This window comes from Notothenia rossii (assembly GCF_949606895.1).
Source record: "Notothenia rossii genome assembly, chromosome: 7".
In the NCBI taxonomy this organism is placed as follows: Eukaryota; Metazoa; Chordata; class Actinopteri; order Perciformes; family Nototheniidae; genus Notothenia; species Notothenia rossii.
In genome coordinates this window covers 77,578,552-77,604,109 of record NC_136905.1, presented here as the reverse complement: position 1 = coordinate 77,604,109, position 25,558 = coordinate 77,578,552, and the positions used below count along the sequence as shown (strand labels likewise).

General features: G+C 41.0%; 1 protein-coding gene across 7 annotated transcripts in view; it reads left to right on the top strand.

The window, feature by feature from the left end:
- The window catches only part of gfra4a (GDNF family receptor alpha 4a), a 264,494-nt gene that overhangs the window by 218,878 nt on the left and 20,058 nt on the right, over positions 1-25,558 (top strand). For all 7 annotated transcript variants that reach the window (XM_079694158.1, XM_079694159.1, XM_079694155.1 and 4 more), the window contains 5 exons: positions 6,690-6,971; positions 9,648-9,728; positions 15,531-15,870; positions 20,321-20,430; positions 21,983-22,117. In XM_079694158.1, the coding sequence (XP_079550284.1) occupies positions 6,701-6,971; positions 9,648-9,728; positions 15,531-15,870; positions 20,321-20,430; positions 21,983-22,117 (937 nt within the window). In that variant the 5' untranslated portion in view covers positions 6,690-6,700. The remainder of the gene's footprint in view (positions 1-6,689; positions 6,972-9,647; positions 9,729-15,530; positions 15,871-20,320; positions 20,431-21,982; positions 22,118-25,558) is intronic.

Sequence of the window (25,558 nt, the reverse complement as noted above, 5' to 3'; positions counted from 1 at the left end):
GGAACATATATAAAACACATATTGAATGACATTTCATCCCCAAAGATGATGTTACATGTGTTTGCCTCACTACGAAATCTGCTTGAAGCTACTCAATCATGATTAATGTAATGATGATCATGTTAACACACATCAAACTTCATATTGGATACATTTAGGACATTTGAATACTTGTGTGATTGCCTACATACCTTAACCCTATTTTTTTTTTCTCTAAAATCAATCAGATATTCAAGTAGCCATGGTTGTTCTTATTTGAGAAAGAAGAGGCAAATATTTGTCCTTTTTACTTGATTTAGTTCAAATAAACCCATATCTGTCAGTGTCAGCATGATTTATGGCTGAACTGTAGTGAGTAACATGTGTACCTTGAAAACGTGGCAACTGCATGTCATTTTTTTTATTTCTACACAACACAAGTTGCTCTTGGAAAAATACTCCCAATGTTCAGATTATGTAAGAGAACATGTATCTCCCCTCCCCAGACAGTGGTGAACATCTGTATAAATATACATTTACAGGTAATTAACAGAAATGTAGAACAATTCATAATCCAACAATGTAATTCAAATCAATCCGAAGCTTTGGGGAACACGGCGTTAATGACGAATGAGCAGCACAGATGTAATTATTGTTTCTGGAATATATACCCACAAAAAAAGCTGAGTCAAACTGCAAACACATAATCCATCATGTTTTGTAAAACATATCATCAATGTCTCTGTCCTCCTCCCAGCCCAACCATCATCATTCATTTTATGAACTCTTCACACATCAGTTATCGAGAATCAGATCGTATTGAGCTTCCTTCATGTGGAGCAGCTCTTATAGATTTAAAGAAAGCTTTCTCTCGGTGGATGATGGCTCCGGGCGGATGGCAGTGACGGATGCCTGCTGGCTGTGGAGCAGCCTGGGGTTTAGTTTGGAGACAGAGAGACGTGAGGAGACACCTGATGAGTTCTCCCCCCGTCCTACACCTGTTCCCTTTGTGTGGAGACAGACAGAGGAGGATAGGAAGGTTATTTGTGTTTTTTCTGCGGTGGAAGAAGTACTCAGATTTACTTACATACATTATGATCTTAAAATACTCCATTACAGGTAAACGTCATGAATTGAAATTCTTACTTAAGTACAAATGTATTATCAACTAAATGTACTTCAAGTATCAGAAGTAAAAGTACTCATTATGCAAAAGGTATTTTTACACAATATTAGTTAATATACGTTTTTTAATAATTCAGTTATTATTATTACCAAAATAAATGTCATATTGTTTTAATGTTGTATTTTGCGAATGTGGAGCCAATTAAAGTAATAGTCCTATTGGGCCTTGTGGGGTTTTTATTATTTTGTATAGGTTTTGGTATTGGCTAGCGCTCCAACACATTTTACGTGATAGGCGGGACATCTCTATGCGGTTGACCAATCACAACAGAGCCGGCCAGCTAACCAATCAGAGCAGACTGGGCTCTGGTTTCAGCCAGAGTGTGGAAAGAGGCAGGCAGTATGAGAAAAGTGAAGAGCTGTAAACATGTCACGGTAGAGGCACACAATAAAAGTACGAAGCTGAAAATAAATATATTAGGGCCCTTTTAAATAATTAATAGATTATCATCACAGTACTGCATAAGGTTGGTATAGGGGTTATTCAATGTATTATTACAAAAAGAATTGTTCAGTTAATGCTCACTGTCACAATCCAACCCCATCGGTTTGCAAAAGTATCTATGTTGTTTGTGTTCAGCTGCAAGAATTAAGCTCTTGGATCACAGGACGGAAAAGTAGTTTTAGTTTATTTTGGGGGGGTGACCTATTTCCTTGAAAATATTTCCTGACTCTGCTCCATGAAGCAGACCAGGTGTGTTTGCGCTGGAGTGAAAGACCGAAAGAGAAAAGGAGGAAGATAATAGAGAGATAGGTAAAGGATGAACTCAGAGAGAGACTGAAACAAAAAGAGAGCTCTAACGGATTATTTACCTGAGTGGGATAAAGAGGAAGGCGCATACATGGAACGAATTTGAATGACAAGGCAGCCGATTTGGCCTAATTGGTTTAGACTGTCTCTCTTTGAACTGCCGGTGTGTTTCCAGGCGAACATTTATCTCCCGCAATCTGGAGGGCTGCTTAATTTCTCAGACAAATATCCAACCTCTCTCCACACTGGATTAGTTTAAATGTAATAACATTTGCCGTGTTGCTGCTCACCATGGGCTTTTTTTATTTTTGCCTTGAAGCAGAGGGGAGCCAAAACGGGGCTTTTAGGTTTCTGTGTGCTCCACCTCTCCCATCAGAACACCCACACACCGCCCACACGTGTGCTCAAACCTGCTCCTGCATAAGAGAAGCAAAAAAACAGAAACAAAAAATGTTTAAAGATTGTTTCGCCTGAAAGTAATGATGCCAACTACCTCGGATATTATAATGTGTTTCCAATGCAAATGAGTTTTCTCAGAGTGAGTTGAGAATCTTGACGGCTGAATCCTCCGCTTGTTTCAAGGAACCATCACTTGGTACGAGAAGTGGAGCTGATTAGCATCGGAAACGAGTGACATTATCTCACCCTGCAGTTTATCTGTCTCTCCTTTTGCTTTACATAGACTCAAATCAAATTGTAAGCCACTGCAGAAGTGTGAATGACTTGTTGAGGCGATATTTCTTTGGGCACACTTAGTGCTGCCTGTCAAGCCCTCTGCAGAGATGAGGTCTTCACTTGAGTGGCAGATTATTTCTCTCAATAGCATTCACTAACACTCCGAACCCACAACAACACGCTTCCTGCCTCGCTGTCTGTCTAGACCTTTATTGACAGTTTGCCTCAGATTAGCTGTCTCCACGGAAAGGTTGAGAAGCCTCCTGCTGCGAGCTTTTGCAGTTAACCCCTTTTTACACAAACACAGCAGGCTTTAGCTGAGGATGCAGACTTCGTTCAGATCCTCTTCAGTTTTATCTGATCATCTCTAGAGTCTCGTAGCCCACGGGGAGTTTCTCTGAGCAGTTTGAGCCAAAACAAAGATGTTGAAATCTGACAGTTGTGTCTGCCGGTGGGAAATGAGAAAGCTCCTGCCTTTTATTGAGAAACCGCTTTCGTTACTTATCGCTTGATTTAGCCGTGAGTGAGTGAATCAAATTTGATTATGATTCAATTACTGAACCGACCTGCTGCACAGAACATCTCTCCAAATAGTCCGTGACACAAAATGCTTTTTGACATGATTTCTGGGAATCTGTCAAGCAGTGAATAACCCATTCTGCTCACTTGTTCAAAAACAAATAGCTTCCACGTTGGATTGTTTCATATGCTTTCCAAAATACCAATCAAGCTATTATATTGGATGTTAACCCTTAACATACCCTGTTCACTTTTTAAGTAGATTACAGTTGAGGTATCTACTGTGTCAGGTTGTTCCAAGCTATTTGATGACACTCTCTGGGAAATATTCAAACCTCAGACTCCATATTTTCACGGTATCGTCCTTCCCTCAAATGAGAATATTCTTGCACATTCACTAAAACCTAGCCTGACATTTTTGGTATTTGGAAACTTTGGGATTTCATCGGAGCAGAAAACTAAGTTTGGCTTCTCTGGCATTAAGTTAGCAACACTATCACTTTTGGAGTGTGTGTCGGTCAATCAATTAAATTGCCATGGATTGCTGTACATTTATTATGGGCGCCTAGACGATGAAACATGATGACGTTTGTGATCCCCTGACCTTTCCTCTAGCACCAACAGGTTGACATTTGTGGTTTTGAGTGAAATGTCACAACAATGGGTTGCCATGACATTTTATGCATACATTACTTATTGTTCACCTCAGGATACATTTCAATCAAGCAGCATCATCAGGCTGAAATGTTTATATATCCAGTACCTGTCAAATGTATCATATTCCAGCCTCAGCTGTACTGTGTTTTGTGCAAATTAGCAAATGTTAGTAGCCATTTTGAATATAGGTAAACATTCTTAAATGTCTGTTTCCTTGTATCTTGGCTTTGATTTGTGTCCTTGTCCATGTTGCAAATGAGGAGGCTGTGATGCAAGAACATTTTCAGACTTGATGACATTAAAGTATTATCCTATCCTATCCTATTTTGAGCATCGTTAGCATACTGATGTTAGCATACTGATGTTAGCATACTGATGTTAGCATACTGATGTTAGCATACTGATGTTAGCATACTGATGTTAGCATACTGATGTTAGCATACTGATGTTAGCATACTGATGTTAGCATACTGATGTTAGCATACTGATGTTAGCATACTGGTGTTAGCATACTGATGTTAGCATACTGATGTTAGCATACTGATGTTAGCATACTGATGTTAGTATACTGATGTTAGCATACTGATGTTAGCATACTGATGTTAGCATACTGATGTTAGCATACTGGTGTTAGCATTAGCTCAAATCAATGGTATGTCTTAGTACAGCCTCACAGAGATGCTAACATGGCTTTAGACTCTTAGTTCTGCCAATTTGTAGTTTAAAAACAATGCATTATTGGACTCAGTCATCTCTCAGATGTTGTACCTGTTGTTTACTTCTATAACAGTAAACTTTATGTGTGTGTTATTCCGAACCAGACTCACAGATGGATTGAGCACATATTGAGCAACACTACATCATTTTTAAGAGTTCCACGATCTGTTATGCAGCTGGGAATAAACAAGTAGTAGCTGTCCTCAGGGGAATAAAGCCCTCGTGTTGTTAGTGCCACATTAACAAGACAACGGAAAACAAGTTGTTCTCCTGCAAATGATGGAGCTCCTCTCTGGGCCGATCTGTAAACAATCTGACATTGTATTTTGACTGGAGATGAAACACCTCAGTGTAATTTTGAACGTGTCAGGATGTATCAGTGAGATGCACCGCCCCCCCCCCCCCAGCGCTTCATCACAATCCAGTCAGTGGTGTCAGATGAATTCTATGTGACAACTATATGAATTCATGAATAAGATAGCAGCCCCCCTCGGGTTTATGAATGTAATTTTAAAATATTGTATTACAGTAGTAAGACGGGTCGTTGACCGCTTCTGACAAGGGATGTGAATTTGTAATCCAATTATTTAATTCAATACAATTTACATTTCGGCAATGATTTACTGGGTCATAAAATATCACATTAATTCACCAATTTGATTTGCTAAAAGAACAATCCGCCAATTATACACATCAGTGTCAGTTCACAATGCAATATGGATTGATACGGTCTCTCACAAGTCCTACAACTTTATGAAATATTCTTGAAGAGCAATACTTTGTTGTTTATGTATGTACAACGATGAACTGTAAAAATGCTTTCACAAAGTTGGAGAAGAAGCAACTTATTAAAAAACGGATTGAGTAAATTACAATTGAACACATGTAGACATAAAAGCACTATACTTCCTCAGTAGGACAACAATTGAACTGTTACAGGAGGGAACATGGTGAAAAATATGCATTGTAATAAAAAAATGTAAATTGAAAGAGATGTGTTGTTGTTATATTACGTTACCATCCATGCCCGAAGTACTGCATCACTCTCCTTTGGGGGGCACTTAATCGGTTATTGGAGCAAGATTTGCAACATTAAGTACGACTAATAACAGAAACAAAAATCACATCACACATCTTGCACATCATAATCCCTCTTTCTACGTTTTTTCTTCAAGTTTTTTGCGTCTTGAAGTCTCAAGGAATGTGTGCATTAAGATGTCTCCTACATTTAAAAGCCATTAGTCCTTCATCAGGGGGTTACCTTCAAACAACGATGTTTTTGTGATGGTTTATTATCAATCAATCAATTAATTAATCAATCAATCAATCAATCAATCAACAACTTTATTAATCCTGCAAGGGGCAATTGGTTATGAGCAGCTTATGAGTACGCAGGTAGGAACATACAGAAAGAAAACTCACAGATACACCCGGGAGCACAGATGTGGATCATTCCAATGTACATGATAAATAGTTCATAGCATCACAATAATAAATAAATAAATAATCAAGTTAAAAGTTTTTCAAGGATTTTAAAAGTTTGAGTGCAGAAGGGGTGAATGATTTTGCAAAGCCATTAGTCTTAAGAGCAGATAGAGCATATCTACGCCCTGATGGCAACAGATAAAATGAATCTGCAAGAACGTGACGTGGAGAGGCCAGAATGCTCTCTGCTTTCCGCAGAATCTGTTGGTTACAAAATAAGTTGAAGTGTCTCTGTTTCACGCCGATGATCTTAGAGCAGGTTTCAACAAGCTGTTCAGGCTGTTCCTGTCTTTCGGTGTAAGGCTATGGAACCAGCAGATAACAACAATTATAAAAAAGATTATTTGGTTTTCAGAGAGATTACATGTCTTGAAATGATTTATTACCAGTTGGTATATTTTGATTCCACAACTTGATCATCTTAGTCATCATAGGAAACAAAGAGGGAAAAAAAGGCATATTTAATGTTGTCATTAGTTTCCTTGTGTCATTGTTATTGGGCTTTTCTTTGACTTGCTGCCTGAATAATTGCTTTTTTTTTTTGTAGATTTCTTTTGGGCTTCAGTGTGATGGACTAATTCTTAACAAATTATTTATGTATCCAAAGCAGCCTCTGAAATGTTATGTTACGCGTGCAGAATCAGAAACCACAGTCTCCTGCTCAGACTCATCATGGAATACAAACCATGACACTAACCCGTGCTCCTTTCTCTTCCTGCAGGAGTCCCTGGGATGGCTTTCTCTGCAGGGGGGGAGGACTGCCTGCGGGCCGGAGACACCTGCTCCAGCGACGACACCTGCAGCCCGCGACTGCGCACCCTCAGGCAGTGTGTGGCGGGGGACGGCAGCGTAAAGCTGGGCCCCGGGGCCAGGAACCAGTGTGAGACGGCCATGACGGCGCTGCTGTCCACGCCTCTGCACGGCTGCCAGTGTAAACGAGGGATGAAGAAGGAGAAGAACTGCCTGAGTATCTACTGGAGTCTGCATCAGTCTGTGCTGCACGGTGAGACCATAACACACACAATCAGATGGTGCTGATCCCAAAGGGGAGCGGGAACAGTATGTTTTGGGGATTATTAAGTGTTTGCCGCCCATTACTCATGAATTAGGATTCCGCCTCCAGAGAGCTCAACAGTCAAATCGAGGCGGAAACATAAAAAAGAGAGATCATTGTGTCAGAAATGGTTAAAACTGAGGATTTGTTTCCTTTTGTTCCTCCCACACTAACTGATGTTATCACTGTAGTTATCATTCCAAATGGTTAGCACTAACATTGTCACTCTCTACATTGGAGCACATTATTTGTGGTACATTAACATTCAAATGTAGGCCTTTAGGATATGTTTTACACTCAAGACAACTGAAATGACTGCAACAGTACAACAAGGTTGACAACATTGTGAGTTTCCTGCAGGTCAAGTAAGAATATAAAGTCATAATATGGAAATAACAAACAACAAATCAGTCAAGTTAAGCTGAAGCATCGATATTAGCCCATTTGATTAATTTTCATACTGGCGTGAGTTTGAAACTATAAAATATAAACGCCTCATTAAAAAGTCTGGGGTTTTTCTTACCACAGGGGCCCAGGTTCAAATTGAATTCATGGCCCTTCCCCCCCCCCCCCCCCCCCTGCATCCCCCCCCCTCCCCCTCTCTCCTTCTTTCCTTTCTATCTTCAGCAATATTTATTAAGGCTGAAATAGACCCCATAACGACCACCTGTCCCATCACCTCTGCTCTCCTTTTCTCTTTTATGGTTCACCATTTCTGAGCACCTGGATTTTGACGACTGGCCATTTTCAAAGTTGACTGGCCAGATGTTAAACTTATGACCTGATAGTGATGTGAGAAGCAGAGCATTATACGACATACAGGCTCTCTTTAAGGCCCTCACCTGACCCAGGACCCGCTGCTGGTCCCCTGCAGTCAGTGACCCTGATATCAAGTTTCAGGCAGCTTAGCATTCACCTGGTACTCTAATGTGTGTCATATTTCTTTTTTCTTAGATGTAGCAGCTGTTCCACAACAGTAAAAATGTATGTGATGAATTGCAGCCTGAAAGACCTCTTAATGTGGAGATTGGTTACAAAAGTGTTTTTTAGCAGCATTTCAACCTTATTTTCACATGTACTAAGACCTGGAATAGTCATTTGTATGCTCTTTCAAAAAAAGGTTATAAGTTACCCACATAAAACCATGATTAAATCGTATCTTTAAATGATGCATCATATGTCTTTGTCTAGTAGGTTTTTGTGTTATGTGCTTTTTGATGCAATTCTCAAATAAATTCACTTGCATTTTAATGTATTATTGTATTTATGTTCTGATGCATGCTGCAGGTAATGGTTATGTGGCCTCTTTACAGCTCCTTCAATCAATTCCTTATTTTTTGACTAACTAAGTATTAAAGTCCTGATTGCTGAGAGAGCGCTTTTATAATTAAAAAGGTAGATCATTGTTTTTTTGTCCTCATGTGACCTACTTTAATTGAATCGTTTTTTTTTTGTATTCATGTTATTTAAAAGAGACCTTGTACAGTTGTTTTATTTCCAAAGTACTGGTTTTCTCTCTTTTCTTCTGGGCTCTCATCTCATACTTTACAGGGAACATACAGAATCCACAGAGGGCGATTATATATATATCCTTTATTTAACCAGGTAAAAGACTCATTGAGATTAAAATCTCTTTTCCAAGAGTGACCTGGCCAAGAAGGGCAGCATGTACAAAGTTACAACAGATAAAACACAGACATGACAGGCAGACAAATACAGCTGTTTAACACAAATAAAATGGCACAATAGCCAGTCAATATGCGAAGTAAAACAAACTATTAAAAATCATTCAAAACTGGCAAAATTTAAAACGATTTTTGGATATACGAGCACTCACATCTACCAATGGTGTCGTGTTCTCTGTCCTTTAAGATGAACCTGAATTCCCCCATAGTGATTCAATCTGAGAGTTTCAGCTCCTTCTGTACATTGTTCCAAGCTGTGGGGGCAGCATATCTAAAAGCTGTTTTACCCAGTTTTGTTCTCACTGTAGGAACCAGCATCTGAATAAAATCTTGGGAGCGCAGGCCATATAGACTTTCTCTTTGACACATATATGTGCAAATGTAGGATGGAACCAACCCAAGCAGAAAATTGGACACATTGGGTTCTCGCTGATAAATAATAAAAAACCAACCTACAGTATGCCTAGATAAGCCGATACTGTGAAGTCTTTCCGCCAGGATGATATGATCAACTGTGTCAAATGCCTTTGACAAATCAATACATTATAACAGAGGCCCTATTTCGCTTTTTGGGTTGTCCCTTTCCTGTAGTGTGTTCTATAGGTTTTTGGAGAGAAAAAGCCCAGATCCCCCCCTACAGTAGAGGCACGAAATACAAATATCAAACTGGAAATGAGCGTAATCTTTCCTCTTTAAGGGTGTAGGATGTCAATATGGTGCTTAAACAGCAGATTTAGGACCCAAGATTCCCTAAAATCAGGCAAAGCATATTTCATTTTGTCAATGCCATGTGACTTTGTATGTAACCTTTATGATATATAGTAAGTATGTTAGTCACTGTTTGCAGGAAGCTAAGAAGGCAGATGTTGGTCTTAAAAAGAAAAGGGCATCCTTAGTTTGGGTTGTCATGACAACTGTCCTCTCTGCTTTGTGTTTGCAGGACTCAGCCTGGTGGAGGATTACCCGTATGAGCCGGAGGAGAGGGACTCCGACTACGTTCGTCTGGCCTCCATTGCTGCCGGTGAGTAGGAGAGCTCCATCCCATACAACGGTCTCTCCCCTCTAAATAAACAGAGGAGTTAAAAGGCATTCAGACAATAAAAGCATCCATTTTTCACCTAAAACTATTTCTGGGTCCAAACATTACATTACATTTAGCTGACACTTTTATCCAAAGCGACTTACAATAAGTGCATTCGACCAGGAAGATACAACCTTGAAGAAAACAGAATCATATAAGTACATCAGGTTTCATAGAGCCAAACATTTCAAGCCATTTTGGAGCCAGGATAGCAAACTGATCAAGTTATGTGTCCAAAAAAATCCACTTGTTATCCTATGTCATTTCGACTGACTAGACGGAGGTATATGCTTGTGGGTTTGTAGAGCGTTTGATGAGTAACACCGCACACTTTGCTGCTTTCTTGCATCCGAGCCTGTGGGCAGGCCGCGGGGTGGGTATGGGCTGCTGTTAGCCCTTGAGGCACAATTAATTACCTATTTACTTTAATGCACGTGGAGGCAGCAAAGCTGGCGGTGGAGAAAGATAAAGAGAGACACAGCGAGTGTGAAACGAAAATGAAGAAAATGGAAAGAAGTGAGATGGAGAAAGTGAGAAAGGAAAATGGATGACAGGCAGAGCTGGTTTGTTTACTCAAACAACACTTCTTCCTCTTGGAGGTTAGAAAAAGAGATAGGCTGCACACAAATGAGAAATGAAGAGTTCCTTTATTTTCATTGGACTGTAAAGTGAAGTGTTTTGTTTTCCCCGACAGCAATTATACTCTGCATGAGTGAGGCAGAGATGGAGAGTGCTAAACTTAAATAATGACAAAAATGAAGTGATTAGTATGGAAAGCATTCATGCATATGCTATACAGTATAAAAATAAATGTTCCAGTGCAGAAAAAAAGTTTAAATTAGGCTGTGTCCGCCCTCCCTTTGAGATGTCATTATCCACTTGTTTAAACACTAGAATTTGGTGTCTCCTAAAACTAAACATAAAAGAGAAAAACAAATGTCGAAAGTTTGTTAAAAATGAGACTTCACTAAGTAAGGACACATATGCGAATACAAGTGCATGGTACAGTTTTTAAAAGCTATTAGAATGTTATATTTGAAATAATGTTCTTATTAAATTCATTATTTAAAAAATAACTTGGTGTTGAATTACGATTAAGGGCTTATCAAAAATATACCATGTTGTTTTGAGTGAACTGCTCAGGAGAGGACGAGTGGAAACTCACTGTTTGTTTTGACAAATGCGATGGGTATCCCTGCGACATTAAAGTTGCAAAAGGTAGTTTTGTATGTTATCAACTCCTAATGGCAATAAGGGATCAGTGTCAATAAAACATTTATGACTTCAAACGTAATGCAAGCTGACATTAGCAAACGCCACATGCTTTTTCATACCACAGCGGATGATTTAAACGTGGAACGAGGCCGGCTCAGGACACGGTTTGCATGAAAGCCCTGAAGGTGAATTCAGGTTATGTTCGGATTGAGTAACATCTAAACTTGCTAGTTCCATTGCAGAGATCAGGAGACATGCACACTAAACACAGCTTGTCCACTTTTAAGTGCACATCTAAAATGTTATGCACAGTTTTTACAGTACTGATAAATCATGTGAGAAGAAGTGTTGATGTTCTCATTAACTTCTATACAATCAGACTTCTTATTGCCTCCAGTGGAGTCACACCCTGCTGAATACTAAGAGAATGCAAGTTTAAGGCATTTCCATATACAGTGAGCTCCATTTTTCAGAGTCAGATTTAGCCTGCAGGTGCAGAAGCTCAGAGTGTGGTTTGGAACATGATGGCGTTTAGTCACGGCAGCATTGAGCTGTAATTCTGAGCAGGCATTAGCTCCCCCTCCTCTTTTTTTTGTGTTCAAGCTAAGGACCCCGAACCTTCAGTTTATCTAAGAGGCCTGAAATAAGAGGGATATGAGGGATGTCTAAAATGCATGATCTGTTTGGTATTTTGAGCAAAACACATCATAGACGTGTTTTTTTATACTTTTTTATATATAAGGGGTCTAAAAATAGCATAATAGGAGAGCTTTAATCAATAAAGACGGTACTCACTTTTGTATCGAGTGGATGTTGAGAAGGTATCCTCAACAGGTCTTTGGGGGTTTATATAGATTTGTTTTTTTCCAGCAATCTTTTATAATTAAAGTGGAGCTATCATGCTATAATTGAATAATATATTACATGGCCACACCCATATAAAACATGTCTGTGAAGTTTTTTTTTTTCAAAATACCAAACAGATCATGCATTTTAGCCATGCCTCATTTCGCTCTATTTGCTCTATTCCAGCCCTGTCTTCACAAGGGCTGATTCTGTGGCAAATGAGCTGCAGCTGACCACGCCCCCCAGCAAAGGAGGTCGGCGAGGCACGAGCGAGCTGTTACCATGCCACGCAACCTCTCATTCCCCTGATAGGTGGAGAGTTGCCCATATAGGCGGAGCTCCTTGTTTCTGACGTCAGAGATATTTCAAATCTGGATCAGTTTGTATCAGATCCGTTGCAGCCCCGTTTTTAGAGATTTGGGTATGGAGGAAAATAGAGAGGGTTGTATTTTCTGACACTTGGTGAGTTCCCTGACACACCGGGGACACATATTCATGTATACAAGACGTACAAAAGTGCATTTTGCATGACAGGTCCCCTTTAAGTGAACGGGAGAAATCCTTAAATCCTCTTGAAACCTACCACACTTTGTAGATCTAGTACTTCAGCATTCCTCCAGCCACAGACTTCATTCATACTTTAAACAGACCGCAACACTTTGAACTATTAAACTTCAACTCTTTTACAATATCATGACCTGTGACCTGTGGGGTGCGGGGTCACCCAATTATCTCTCCTGCTTTATTTTTTCTCAGCCCTTGTTCTTTTTTCCTTCCATGGCAAGTATCTTCTCCCATACATACTTACATAGAAACATTTGCAGTATTCTTTCCAGATGAATGCATGTATTTAGCTTTTTGACACCTGCTAACGTTAAGTAATAAATGAGCAGCAGCAGGGTTCCACATTCACACACATTTACATTCCAGTTTTCCATTTGGTTCATGAGGATAATTGAGTGAGATCACAGATACACTTTCCTCACCTGTATGTGTGAGACAGTACTTGTTTGAGTATAGCAATTTATACAAAAGTGTTAAATAGCTGGTAATAAGGTGAAGGAGACACATGCATATTGATGAATTAAATTAAGCAACAGCAGACACATACAGGAAGTTCAGGTTTGTCATCTTTTTATTTTAAGTCCTTCTTATTCCTCTCTCTTTTAAGGTCTGTTTCTGGGGGCGTGTTTTCATGAAGCACACCTGACACTACCTCATTAGGCTGAATCAAGTAGTCAAGGAAGAGAGGGAAGTGGGTAGATGCTTTTCTTTAAGGGTTGGTCTTTGTTTGGTATTTTTTTACTTTGATTGCTTTTTATTTTATAATTATTGAGCAAAAGTTACTTGTATCTCGCATGTGGAAAGGTAACGTTGTAAATATATAATGTTGCTCTAGTGTGTGAGTGCTTATGAACCCTTTAGTGTATAATGGTGCTTGTAGGAAATGATATTTATATGCCAGGTGGGGCCTAGCGTCAGCTTCTGCACCTGTGAAACTGAATTTGTTGGTCCATCAGCCTTCTACACATTGGTGAGAGTTGTTGTTTATATCCACTTATATAAATCAGAGCTGGGGAAAAACATCCCTGCTGCTCATTTCTACATCGCACTTAACAATCCCACCTGCTTTAATCCTGTTTATAATGCTTCAACTCCATCAAAACAATAACTAACATATTCACATTCAGTAGGTGTCGCCTTACATATTATAATACCCTTAGTGACCTCATACATAAGCTGCTTGTTAAAATGACAGTGCTTGTTGTTGGCTTCTTTGAATAACAACAGCAGCAGCAGACCTGCACTGTACAGCCTCCTCGTAAATTTCACTCAAGCAACTTCACGGGAGGTCAAAGTTCACATCCATGCCATGCATCTCGACAAGTCGCCTGCCAAAACAACAAAGAAGTGATTAATGGATGTTTTCCCGCCCTTATAGCACCTCTCCCTCAAACAGAGTAATGACTCTTTTCAAAGACACAAGCCGGAGCCACAGCTCATCATATTGTGAGGAGTTTTTAAACAACGGAGAACTTCACCCTTTACCAATTAATCAGTTAACTAAGTGAAGTCAGTGGTACCAAGAAAAGGCCTCAGTTCAAACATTAGATGTTCTGCACCCAGAAAGAAGCTTTTTATTGAATCTCTGGCCTCTCAGGGTGGTAGAAATAGTTTCTCCGCTCTAGGATTTTCTGCTTCATGCTTCTTGGTTACAAGACAAATACCCTCATTCTTAGTTTTCTTTTTCTAATGCTTAAAGTAACTGAGGGGTGAATTGCATTGAGCTTTAATTTGAGGGTATTGACGTTAACCTTAAATGTAATACTATGTCTGGAATCATACTTAAATTATCCATCTCAATCATAAAGGATGATCCGCTCGAAGTGTCTAGTCTGTATATGTAGTCTTCTGATGAGGATGTGTCTGAATACTCACAGACTGATGGATATTACAGAACCAGGCCTGCGACTGGAAGCTAGAGATCCTGAGTGCCTTTGGTGGTCCAGTGAGGAGCAGCGCTGGACTGCGGTTGTTCTGAGGTGTACCTTTGTGTAAAGCATGCATGTGAATCAGGATATTCCTGGATACGAACATGCATCCTCAGCAAGTCTCATCTTAATAAATAATGGCTTAAAATAAAACACACTAACAAGGATTTCACATGGAAGCGTACTGTATGTGCATCATTTGTCATCGCAACGTGGACTTCCATCGGGTCCTCCCTTAGCAGTTAAGCTGGAAATAACCCTTGCTTTGTGATGGGTTGTTAGCTTGCTCTCCAAGGCCATTCATATTTTATATGACAGCCTGGTGAGAGCTGAACTAGCCAGGAGACACAACTACTGGCAGTTTACAAACTAATGAGTCTACCAAAAGGAGCTGAGCGCCATCATGGCCGTATTGACTGGAAGGACGCTAGGGGGAAAACAAAAACACATACTGTATGATAATGGATTGGGAAATGAAGCGGCCAAAAAAAGAGATGGATATGAAGGGGCTTTCCACTGACTCCACAGAGGAGGCTCATTACTGCAGACGTCAGAGGGAGGATAGTGCACTGAGGGAGAGATGGACAGAGTGGAGGAAGTGGGGGTTGGAGGAGAAGGGAAAGACAGATGGAAGGAGGGGGGGGGGGAGGGGTGATGGTAGTGCTGAGACACACAGCGAGGGAAGAAGATGGCGAGGTAAGGAGGGAGTCAGGTGAGTGAGGGAAGGAGGCAGCTGTAGGGAGGGGGAGTGTGGGAAACATAGATGGATGTCTGGATGGAGGCGAAGGAGCAGTAATTACAGGCCTTGTTGTGCGGTTGCAGAGATGGAGGAGCCGCTTTTTCAGCACTGCCACTCTTCATTAACCCAGCAGAATGAAATATGCAGCCAATAAGCCTCGGCTGAAACACATCCAGTGCCCGGGCTCATGCCACATTTAAACACCATTCATGTTCTATTCATTGCAAGAAGACCTATTACATATAATCATCATTTTGGTTTACTTTGTACTTCAAGACATCTTTTTTTTCAACTGTAAATGCAACACTGCGTATAAGTCTGTAGGTGAGAGAAGCGCATCGATAATGACTGCAATTAGGCCGGGAAATCATTGGTAAACATGGCCTGGGATTTGATTTCCTAAAACCACACAGAAGGATGAAATGCTTTGTGCTTTGTATCTCATTCTAGAGTCTGAAGTAACAACGGTGAACCGCTGCCTGGATGCTGCCAAGGCATGTAACATAGACGAGACGTGTCAGAAGCTTCGTACGGAATATGTCTCGTCCTGTATCCAGCCGTCCGCCCGCTCGGGGCCGTGTAACCGGCCGAAGTGCAACAAGGCGCTGAGGAAGTTCTTTGACCGTGTTCCCCCTGACTACACCAACGAGCTGCTGTTCTGCCCCTGCACCGACACGGCCTGCTCAGAGCGCCGCCGGCAGACCATCGTGCCGTCCTGCTCCTACGAGGAGAAGGAAAAGCCCAACTGCCTGGCCCAGCAGCGGATCTGCAAAGCCGACTACGTGTGCAGGTAGACTTTCTAAATGTTGTCTTACATGCTGCCTGCTGCAAAGAACACGTGTCACCTCATTCCCTGAGTTGGCATCCCTCGACTCACTGAAACGAGCATTTGCTGCAATTCTGTTGAAGGATCAGCTGAAAAAACCTAGCTTTGAAACACAGGTTTTATTAAAAAACATTCGACAAAACCACTCAAACAGAGAAGCCTATTAAAACAAAGTATGCTCAGCAAATGAACTCTAGCAGTCAAGCAGTAAGATCCCTTCAGAAGTCAGAATGAACACTGTTTGAGCTGAGTCACTGCAATTATGCAAAAGTACATATTACATTTATGCTAAACCAGGGCTGCCAACACTCACGCACTCACTCACACACTTGCCTTTCCTCACGCTAAGTTTTCGTCCAAAATAAATGTATATAAATATAAAAATAAAGTGAAGGAACAGCAAACCGAGCGGTCTACGAAATGAGACGGTCTTCTGGCTTAGTTCAGTAAAGTTGGAACGATATTGGGAGATTCTGATTTCACGGATCAATAACTCATGAGCAAAACGTTATTCAGACACAAATGACGTCTCCTAGGTAACGTGGTAAGGAGGACAACGAACTACAATCACATTTTGATCAAAAAAAGCAAATACGCGGCGTCCTCCGAGCTGGACACATTACATTGGTCTCTATCCGCAGCCGGAGAAGAAACGAGTGTTCAGGGACCGTCTGCAAAGTGCAACTCCGAAAAAAGAGAATACAATAATCTTCAATCACTATTATACATCTTATTACTACAAAACTCACCACACACATCAATGGTCTCCTGTGTGTCATACTACAGCAGAGAGTTTGGAAGAATATGCTTTAGAATAATTTTGGGGAATATTTATAATGTAAATCTTCAATCTATGGCATCATCTTAAATAACTTTACTATTATACAGTATATTTCTACCAAACTCACTATTTCCATTGTTGTTGTTAGCATCTGGTTAGCTAGCTGCGCTAACGGATATTAGAAGCTGTTTCTAAAACAAGGAGAGGGAGAGCTCTGTCCTGTCAGACTGAGAGATACCTACAGCTCAGTGAGGTAAGGGACTCTGTTTAGATAGTTCACTTTAGTCTCTGTTTAGATAGTTCACTTTAGTCTAGTTATCTCAGTGGGTCTCAAACGTTTTGGTCACCATTTATGAGAATAAACAGTTATGAAATACTATATGACAGTAAAACAAGAATACAGTTTAAAAAGGGGAGTGATTTGTAAAATATCCATAAAGAAAAAGTGCACCAGGTTGATGCATTTAACTTCAATATTTAAAAAATAATCTTCCCGGGGGAGCATGCCTCCGGACCCCCCCCCCACTTATAAAATAGCACTTTACCTCTGCTTACACCTATATGCCATTTTATATGCTGTGAGCTGATTATCAAGCCTTCATTGTAAGAGTCGCGGGTACACTGTGTATGTGCGTATTCCTCTGTAGTGCCCGGTACATTCATGGGAAACCCTAGTTTGTACATGTCCAATACATTTGTAACACTGTACACATGAACGTTTCTTTTTTCGGTTCACCAAAAAAAATAATCTCAATCCAAGCTGAACTCAAATGTTGGCAGCCCTGACTAAACCATCAAACCATTTTAAGATATTGGTTACATTTTGTAAAGTGTCCTTGTTTTGCATTACATACGTCTATAAAATGGAATTTGTAGTTTCTTTAGAAAGAAAGAAAGAAAGAAAATAAGTAATCCATGACAGCAAACACTGATTGATTTAGAAAGTTGTGCTGTGTTCAAGGGCCGCTCTGGTGCCCTGATATCAAAGAGTTAAAGCTGAAATTGATTTTATTTTGCGAAGGTTAGAGGGAGAAAACGTACATAAATGTAGAAACAAGCTTTGATACACTCTATCAGCTTATCAGGGTTTTTATGTTTCACTTGTCAGCACACACCTGCCTGAGGTTACTGACACATCCAACATCTTGTTTGATCTGCCAACTCCTGAGAAAATTATCTAGGCCTCTTTGTCTTAGATGTTTGACCAGCTTCGCTAAACGCTTATTTACTTTGGCTCTCTGCTGTTGCACACTGGACAGCTCTTCTGCAATGAATAGTCAGAGAGAGCCGGGGGAACTCAACGAAAGGGACTGGAAAACGCTTCCCTGAATTATCAGTAATTATGCTATACCTTAAAAAGGACATATTGCCACTGATAGTTTCCTATATTGAAGCTGCATGAGTTGATTATTTTGTGTGTTGCAAACTGTTGCCTGAGCAGGTAGGGTTAGATTCACATAAACTACCTTACAGGGGCTGAAAACAAAGTAAACAACAGAACTAAAACTTTAAAGTACAGTAGTTATGTTGAGCTGTATGTCATTCTTTGAGACACCCCTTTCAATTAATGTATCTTTAATAAGACGTTTGCTCTGCCACCTATGGGTCAATCACACATGCTTCTAAAATGTCATGTCAAACCCACTTTATTTCAGTCCAAACACCATAATTAGTGTTCAAAGTGAGACCCTTGAGAACCATCAGTCTTGACAGTACTGACCTTTTGAAAGAAAGGTACAAGGCAAAATAAGCTATTTGGGCAAATCCACTTTTTATTTATACCTCTGCACAAAAGAGGCATTGTTTGTAGACTTTTTTGAGAATGGTACAGTACATGTCTTTTGAATAAACTCTGTGGGCTAATTATTACAATAGCAACCAAGCTAGCTAGCCAATAGCTAAATACCTCACTTGAGCCACAGTCCTGGTTAGCTAGCTTGTTAGTAGTGAACTTGCAAGCTGCAGTAATTCACAAACAAGTCGTAGTCACAGTGCAGCAAAGCTTCTAACACCTCTTTCCTTCAAACATGCAGCTGAACTCTGTGATGTTACTTTCTTTATTGTGAGGCAATATGAGTTGCAACCTCTAAAAAGTTAGGTGTTGACAGAAAATAAGCTTTGAACACAAGTTGCTCAAGTTTATTTTCATGGCCTAATGCGGAGGTAGTTTCTCCACTTTTGTATTCTATATGAAGTGCTTTGTTGACGTGGCAGCCAGGCATAATGACTTTCTCTCAGGACAATAAATGGCATTGTGTGTTTTGGAAGATAGGTCTGGCTGGTATGATATGTTCATTTAGATTTAATTAGTCAGCTGTGTTTAATTAATTCAATTGTCACACTCATTAACTGTGTTTAATTAGTTCAATTCAACTCCACATTTTGTGAAAGCAGAATTGAACAGCCGCCAGGCAATAAGCCACTGTGTGAAATAATCATTATTAGAGCGGCCATAATCAATCGGGAATCACACACACTCTCCTGCCAAGGTGCTCAGAAAATATTTGTTAATTTACTAACGGGACATCATCACGATCAGCAAACTGCCTGACCCTCTGCACCAGACAAGTTGTGTGTATTTACTCTGTTTTAAATCCCTGTGGCCTATGCTAGACACTGATGAAAACAAAGATTGCATTAAAATTGTAATTGGGTGTCAACATCCAATCAGAAAACAAGCAATGTCTTTATCAAAGTCATTAAAATTCAGAGTGTGCGTTTCTCTCAATGACTGGGCAGTGAAAACATGGAGTTCTCATACACACCCTGTCGTCCTCCGCTCTCTGACAGCAAATGGTGGCCAGCGTTTAATCTAGTTCTTCTTCAAATGTCAGAAAGACAAAGGGCTTCATCTGTCACGGCTATCGATCAGGCATTATTCTGCACCGCCGCTCCGATGGATGGAGCATCTCAAGGCCCCTGCGCAGCCCCCCAATCCCCCCACCAGTCAGCTGGCATTAACCGGCAGCCTGCAGAGGATGCCTTCACTTAGCACACAGCCTATGAGTTCTACGTGCATCATTACAATGACATGACAGACGAGGGGAGAGCGGGGAGTTGTGTTGCCCCGAGGGGATCCCGTTACAAATGCCAGGCGACCGGGCCGCTGATGTGATATGATGGCCACGATAGCCTTGTGTGATGATGATGATGATGATGAGGCTAGATGTCTTGCCGACTGGCAGGAAAGGTGAATGACTGAAGGCAGAGTGGCTGTGGGAGGAAATATCTCTGTGTGAGATCCATATTTGTCTAATCGGCTCGCAGCCAGGCCTGCCAGACAGCACCCACGGTAGTTAGAGAGCAGAGTCAAGGCCTATCTTTGCCCCTCATTGACTCCTTGTAGACTGGCAGCCTTCCAGGAGGGCTGGGAAAAAGTGGGGAGGAAAGAAAAAGAGGGATGAATGTGTCCAGAGGTGACTGGAGTCAGGGTTAAAGTGCTGCAGAGCGGGAGATCTTGACGAGTGGAGGGAGTTCATGTCGGAGTACAGGTAGGTAGATTAGCGTAGTGGGTTTCAGATCCACATGCTGTCATTGAGAGAGAAACCCCAGCGCCGGGCACCCCCCAGTAACACAATGTGTGCAGCAGCCAAGCACAAGTAAATGATGGATGGCATGTTATTGCTCCCACAGGTCTCGCTGGGCACAGTTCCAGTATGATTGCCAACCGTCGGAGCAGGGCGCCAGCGGCTGCAAGCAGGAGAACTACGGAGCGTGTCTGCTTGCGTACACCGGCCTGATTGGTAAGAACTAAATCTTTCTGTGCCAGCTCCGGCTCTCCCACCTTCTGTGATGGATCAGCAACAAAAAGGTTTTAGAGGGAGGAAAGCGGAGAGCAGACAAGTGCGCTGAACAGGACTCAAAAGAATGAATCAACGATTGTGATGAGAAGCGGTGTTCAACAATCGATAGATCGCTGATTAATGTGGCTGCAGCCTGCTCGGACAAGTCGTTGGCATTATAAGTAGTGCAATTACAACTATTGACCGCTGTTTTGAGGGAATTATCCCTGACGTGACTATGAGTAGGAGCAGGCAGAGGTGTAGAGCACAGCTTATTGCGCTTTAGATAAAAACTTGACAAAAGATCACATAATGCACAAAAGCTTGTTAAAATCAACTCAGTATAAACATGTCATTACTGTATAGGACAACAATACCACACTGAACAGCTGCGAAATGAGGAGGGCAAAAAGGTTGTTTAGTTTGCAACGTGACAGAGGGGCACAGATAAAGAGTCAGGAAGGTGGGCAGCAGTGATTGGCCATTCTCATCTAGCGTAGAAGTGAGACTCTTAAGGTGTTGTTGTTTGGAAGTCTGGGACACAGAAAATCAATGGAGGTAAATCAAAACTTTTTCGCCACACTGCCTCAAAGTGTAGCAATTCTATTTCCCACCTCTTTTAAAAAGAACACAAGCTGCAAGGCTATATTACCCTTTCTGCAGAATGACTTCCAGCTGAAAAGCTCCAAAGGCAGAAAGGAATAAAAAGAATACATCTGAGGGAACTCTGTGATCAAAGTCCTCTAAACCGCCTGCTGCCGTGGATATGAATGTTGGAAAACTCAAAGAAAAGCTAAGAATGACCAGTGCTCTAATCACAGTTTGAACTTGGTCTGTTTTAGCATCGAATAAGATGGGTCAGGAGGGCGATGCTGTACAAACTACAGCTCTGTGATCTTTATGTATGCCTATGATGAATACATCCCTGAAGGAAATCACATTGAAAATGAGAAGCAGATAACCGTATTCCTATTCCTAACTATTCCCATCAAGATGTATACAGTATTCATTTTGGGCCTAGTAATGTTAAGCCTAGGCCCAACAGACGTATCTAACCTGCCTGTCTCTGTTCCCTCTGCTTTCATCTATTCCTCTTTTTAAATTCGCCACAGTTTCTCTCACAGCTGATACATTTACATGCACACCAATTAATCAATTAACCTGCTTTTAGCAACACTACGATTATAGAAATTACCATCCAAACGCCTTTTATTTGATTATTGTAATCAGTGTAAGATTTAATCAAGCATAACCAGATTCAAAAAGTCAATTCTGCTTGTTAGGACATTACACTTCTCAGTCTTTCTGACAAAACTGCTCTTTCTAGGAGGTTCAAAAGCTTGAAGAAACATAAAAGATAGGTAATTTCAGTTAAATAAAATAAGAGATTGCTTCCTATTCCTGTGATCTCATTGCTGGATTCATTATTTTTGTAAACCTAGTATATGGGAAGTTGTGTGACGTTGCCATGCCTCTGAACTGACAGATCTGTGTTATTTCCTCCTCTCTACAGGAAGCACAATAACTCCTAACTATCTTGACAACTCCACCTCCAACGTGGGGCCGTGGTGCTCCTGCGCAGCGAGTGGGAACCACAGGGAGCAGTGCAGCCTCTTCCTCACCGCCTTCCACGACAACATCTGCCTGAGTGAGTAGCAGCTGACCTCTGGTAGTGGGGAACACAACGATCATTGACACTTTGATACTTCAGGTCCTTTTGATGTAGCTTAGCACTGAAGGCTCCTCTTAAAAACACTGTGGCCGTTTCTCAATCGCGAGGATGCTTGCTTGGTAGCACATGTCTTCCGAGTCACTTCCTTCAGAAGCTAGGCAAGAATCCTTCCTGGCATTCGGAAAACGAAGAATGGAACAGGCTAGCAAGTGTGCAGGTGTGCGTCATATGAGAGGCCCCGCCTTACATTTTCCGCCACAGATTCGGGGAAATTGGTCCGTGCGCAAAGCATTGTGGGGATTTGAAGGACGCGAAGTCTACCCATGTGCAGCCTCGAAATTACCCCCAAACCAAGGACGCGGCCTCGGTGGAATTCCAAGTATGCTGGAGATTGGAACAGTCCTTCGGCGGCACTCGATGATGTAGCATCCTTGAAATATTGGCTTGGAAGCCAGTTTCCTCGCGATTGAGAAACGGCCACAGTCTATGATTGTACTTGCTTTCATCTGATCAATTTCACTTTGAACAGTTAAAACCAGGTTCGCAGTTTGGCTCTTTTGCCTGTTATTTTTCATTGTTTCATGAAACCTCAACTTTGGGCAATCATTTCATTTTCAGCTAGTTCATTTTGTTCATCTCAAATGACATCGTTTCTGGAAATTACAGCATGAAGAATTTATATTATCATTTATTATTACATTCAGTTTTTTTTTACCAATGTCCTTTCATGTTATGGTTTTACGCACACAAACAAAACATATAATTGAAATGAGATTTAGCAGTGTAGAGAGAGCTTTGAAACGGCATTAAGCTGTCAGGTAAGCACATTAATGTGTATAGAAAATACAGCATAACAGAACAGTAAACAACATTTCAGACTTTATGTTTGCAGACAGGTCAGTACCACCCATGTGTTATACAAGATATATATATTAACATTTTAGAACCAGCTATGCTTTCTGCTAACGGTAGGAGTAGAAGACTCCTATCCAAATTGAAAAACAAGCATGGATTTGAATCCAAATATTTGGGTGTAATGACAGACGATGTACTATCTGGGAAAGACCACATTCTGCAGAAGAATAAAACAAATGTTTAGTTCCTCCGCCGCCTTAGGTGTTTCGAGGCGAGCAGAACAATTATTCTTTAGTGTTTTACTTCTATGCTCTGAGTGCTCTACAGTTATACCACATTTGCAGCCTACAGATGTTTGTCCACCGCTTTCAAAATCAAAACTGCCTCATCAAATGAAACTCTGCTCAAAGACTGAAGATTGCAGGTCAGTCATAAGAATATAATAAGGCCTGCTAGCAACAACCATATCCTAAAGTAGATTTAATGAGATGTTAGTTCATCCTAAAAATAAATGTGGTGCTTAATCTCAGATCAATTTATGTCGAAGGGTCTCGAACATCTTTCGTCTTTGGTGACGTTTTCACTTTTCTTCATTGGTATTGCAAATAGAGCTGCTGTGATGCTAGAAAGACTTGATCAGACAAAAAGCATTATCATGAAACTGCTAAACTAAACTGACTTTGTTTACCGAATCCAGCTCTATATTTAACACACAGACACAAGAGCATACTTGCCAACCTTGAGACCTCAGAAATTGGGAGCATTTCTAAAACCACTCCGGGGGGGGGGGGGGGGGGGGGGGGAGCTAGTGGATCGCCGGAGCTGTATTAGATTAACATTAACATGCTTATTGTAGTTGTAAGTGCACTGCCTTGCGGCCTGTAGCACCGTCCTTGATGGAGCATATGTGTGGGCTCGACCTGTATTTTACAGGAAAGGAGTGAGCAGAGGGTCGAGTTGTCGATTCTTGTTCTGTTTTCTGTGACTTTATATTCCTCACCCTCTCAGACTTTCAGTTGCGCGCGCTGCTAAAGAGACGCGCTACCATGGAAACCAAACAATGGTGTAGCTGTATTAAAGTCCGAGTGGAAACAGTCCTGAGTAAATCTGATTTTGTCAGAAATCGGGAGAAATGCGGGAGAAATATAACCCCGGGAGGAAACCCGGAGAGGGCAGTGAAATCGGGAGTCTCCCGCGAAAATCGGGAGGGTTAGCAAGTATGATATTTACTTTTTCATATTCCTTCTATAACTTAACAATTATAGAGACAACATTTGGACTCTTGGCCTCAATAAAAAATCCATCTATCGTTAAAAACCAGAAAACTAACTGCAACAACGTGCTGCTGACACTTACCAACAATTCATCTCTAGACCTCCACTTTCACTCTTTAAATATCCTCGGGGAGTGCTGCAGTGTGACACGTGAGTGCAGAGTAAAGACTCCGTCTCCATGTGTTTACTTCAGTCTGTATTCATTTATTTGGTCACATAAATAAGACTCGCAGACAGCACCCCCCTGAGTGATGGCAGTGGTGACAAAGCGCTGTTATTAATAGCTGGCACACAGTAATGGGTATAATATCTGCTTGTTTAGATTATGATGAGACATTTATCACTGTATAAAGAAACATGGCTATTTATGATATTAGGTCCCTGTTTATGAGTGGCTGAACAAATGATAACATAAAGACATCATTGTCATAAGGATTATCCACCAATCCTCTGTAATCTTTTACCTTTTGTTGAAGGTTTTTTGGAAAAATCCAACAACACAAACAACAACACACAGAGCTGATGATAGCAGATGATCCCTCTGAATGAGTGATAGCAGCATTGAAAGAAGAATGATGGCTGTGACAAAGTAATACAAGCTGTAGCTGCTGGAGTCACCGCACACACTGGAGTTTATTCTGGGTTATTATTTTTCTAACAACAGAAGAAGGCAGGTTCCTACAAAAGCCGTCGGCATGAATAATAACAGCAGTGACAGACCGATGACAACACAAAGCAAACGCCAGCCGCTGTCACGCGGTGACACAACAGATTGGCGATGTTTGTCAAGTGTATACAAGTCTTGGTTCAATTATTACAAAAACAACAAAGTACCAACTTCCCATCAGACATCAGACATCAGACGATATCCTTCCGCCTGCTTCTACTGGACACGGCTGCATTGAGCGATGGGTTTATATTTTAGAGACCAGCTTGCTTTTCAAGTGTGAAACTTAAGACACCGCTGGAGATTTCTACCCACAAATTATATTTTTCCTTTGAGAATGAACAGCTTGCCACATTGTTTCTTTATGCTCTTTGTTGTTTCTGACACACATACTCAAATGATATGGCCACAAAAAAACTTCTTGTCCAATATCAGTTTCCAATGTCAGATAGATTCTACTATACATTGGACCCCAATACAACTTTGTATTACCGAGCTGGTGCATTGAATAAAATGTATCTGTAGCCTGCGTCTGACACGCTGCTAGCCTAGATAACAAGTATTTTCCTGATGTGTAAATCTGGAACAATTTGTAATCCCTATATTCCAAACTGAAGATGT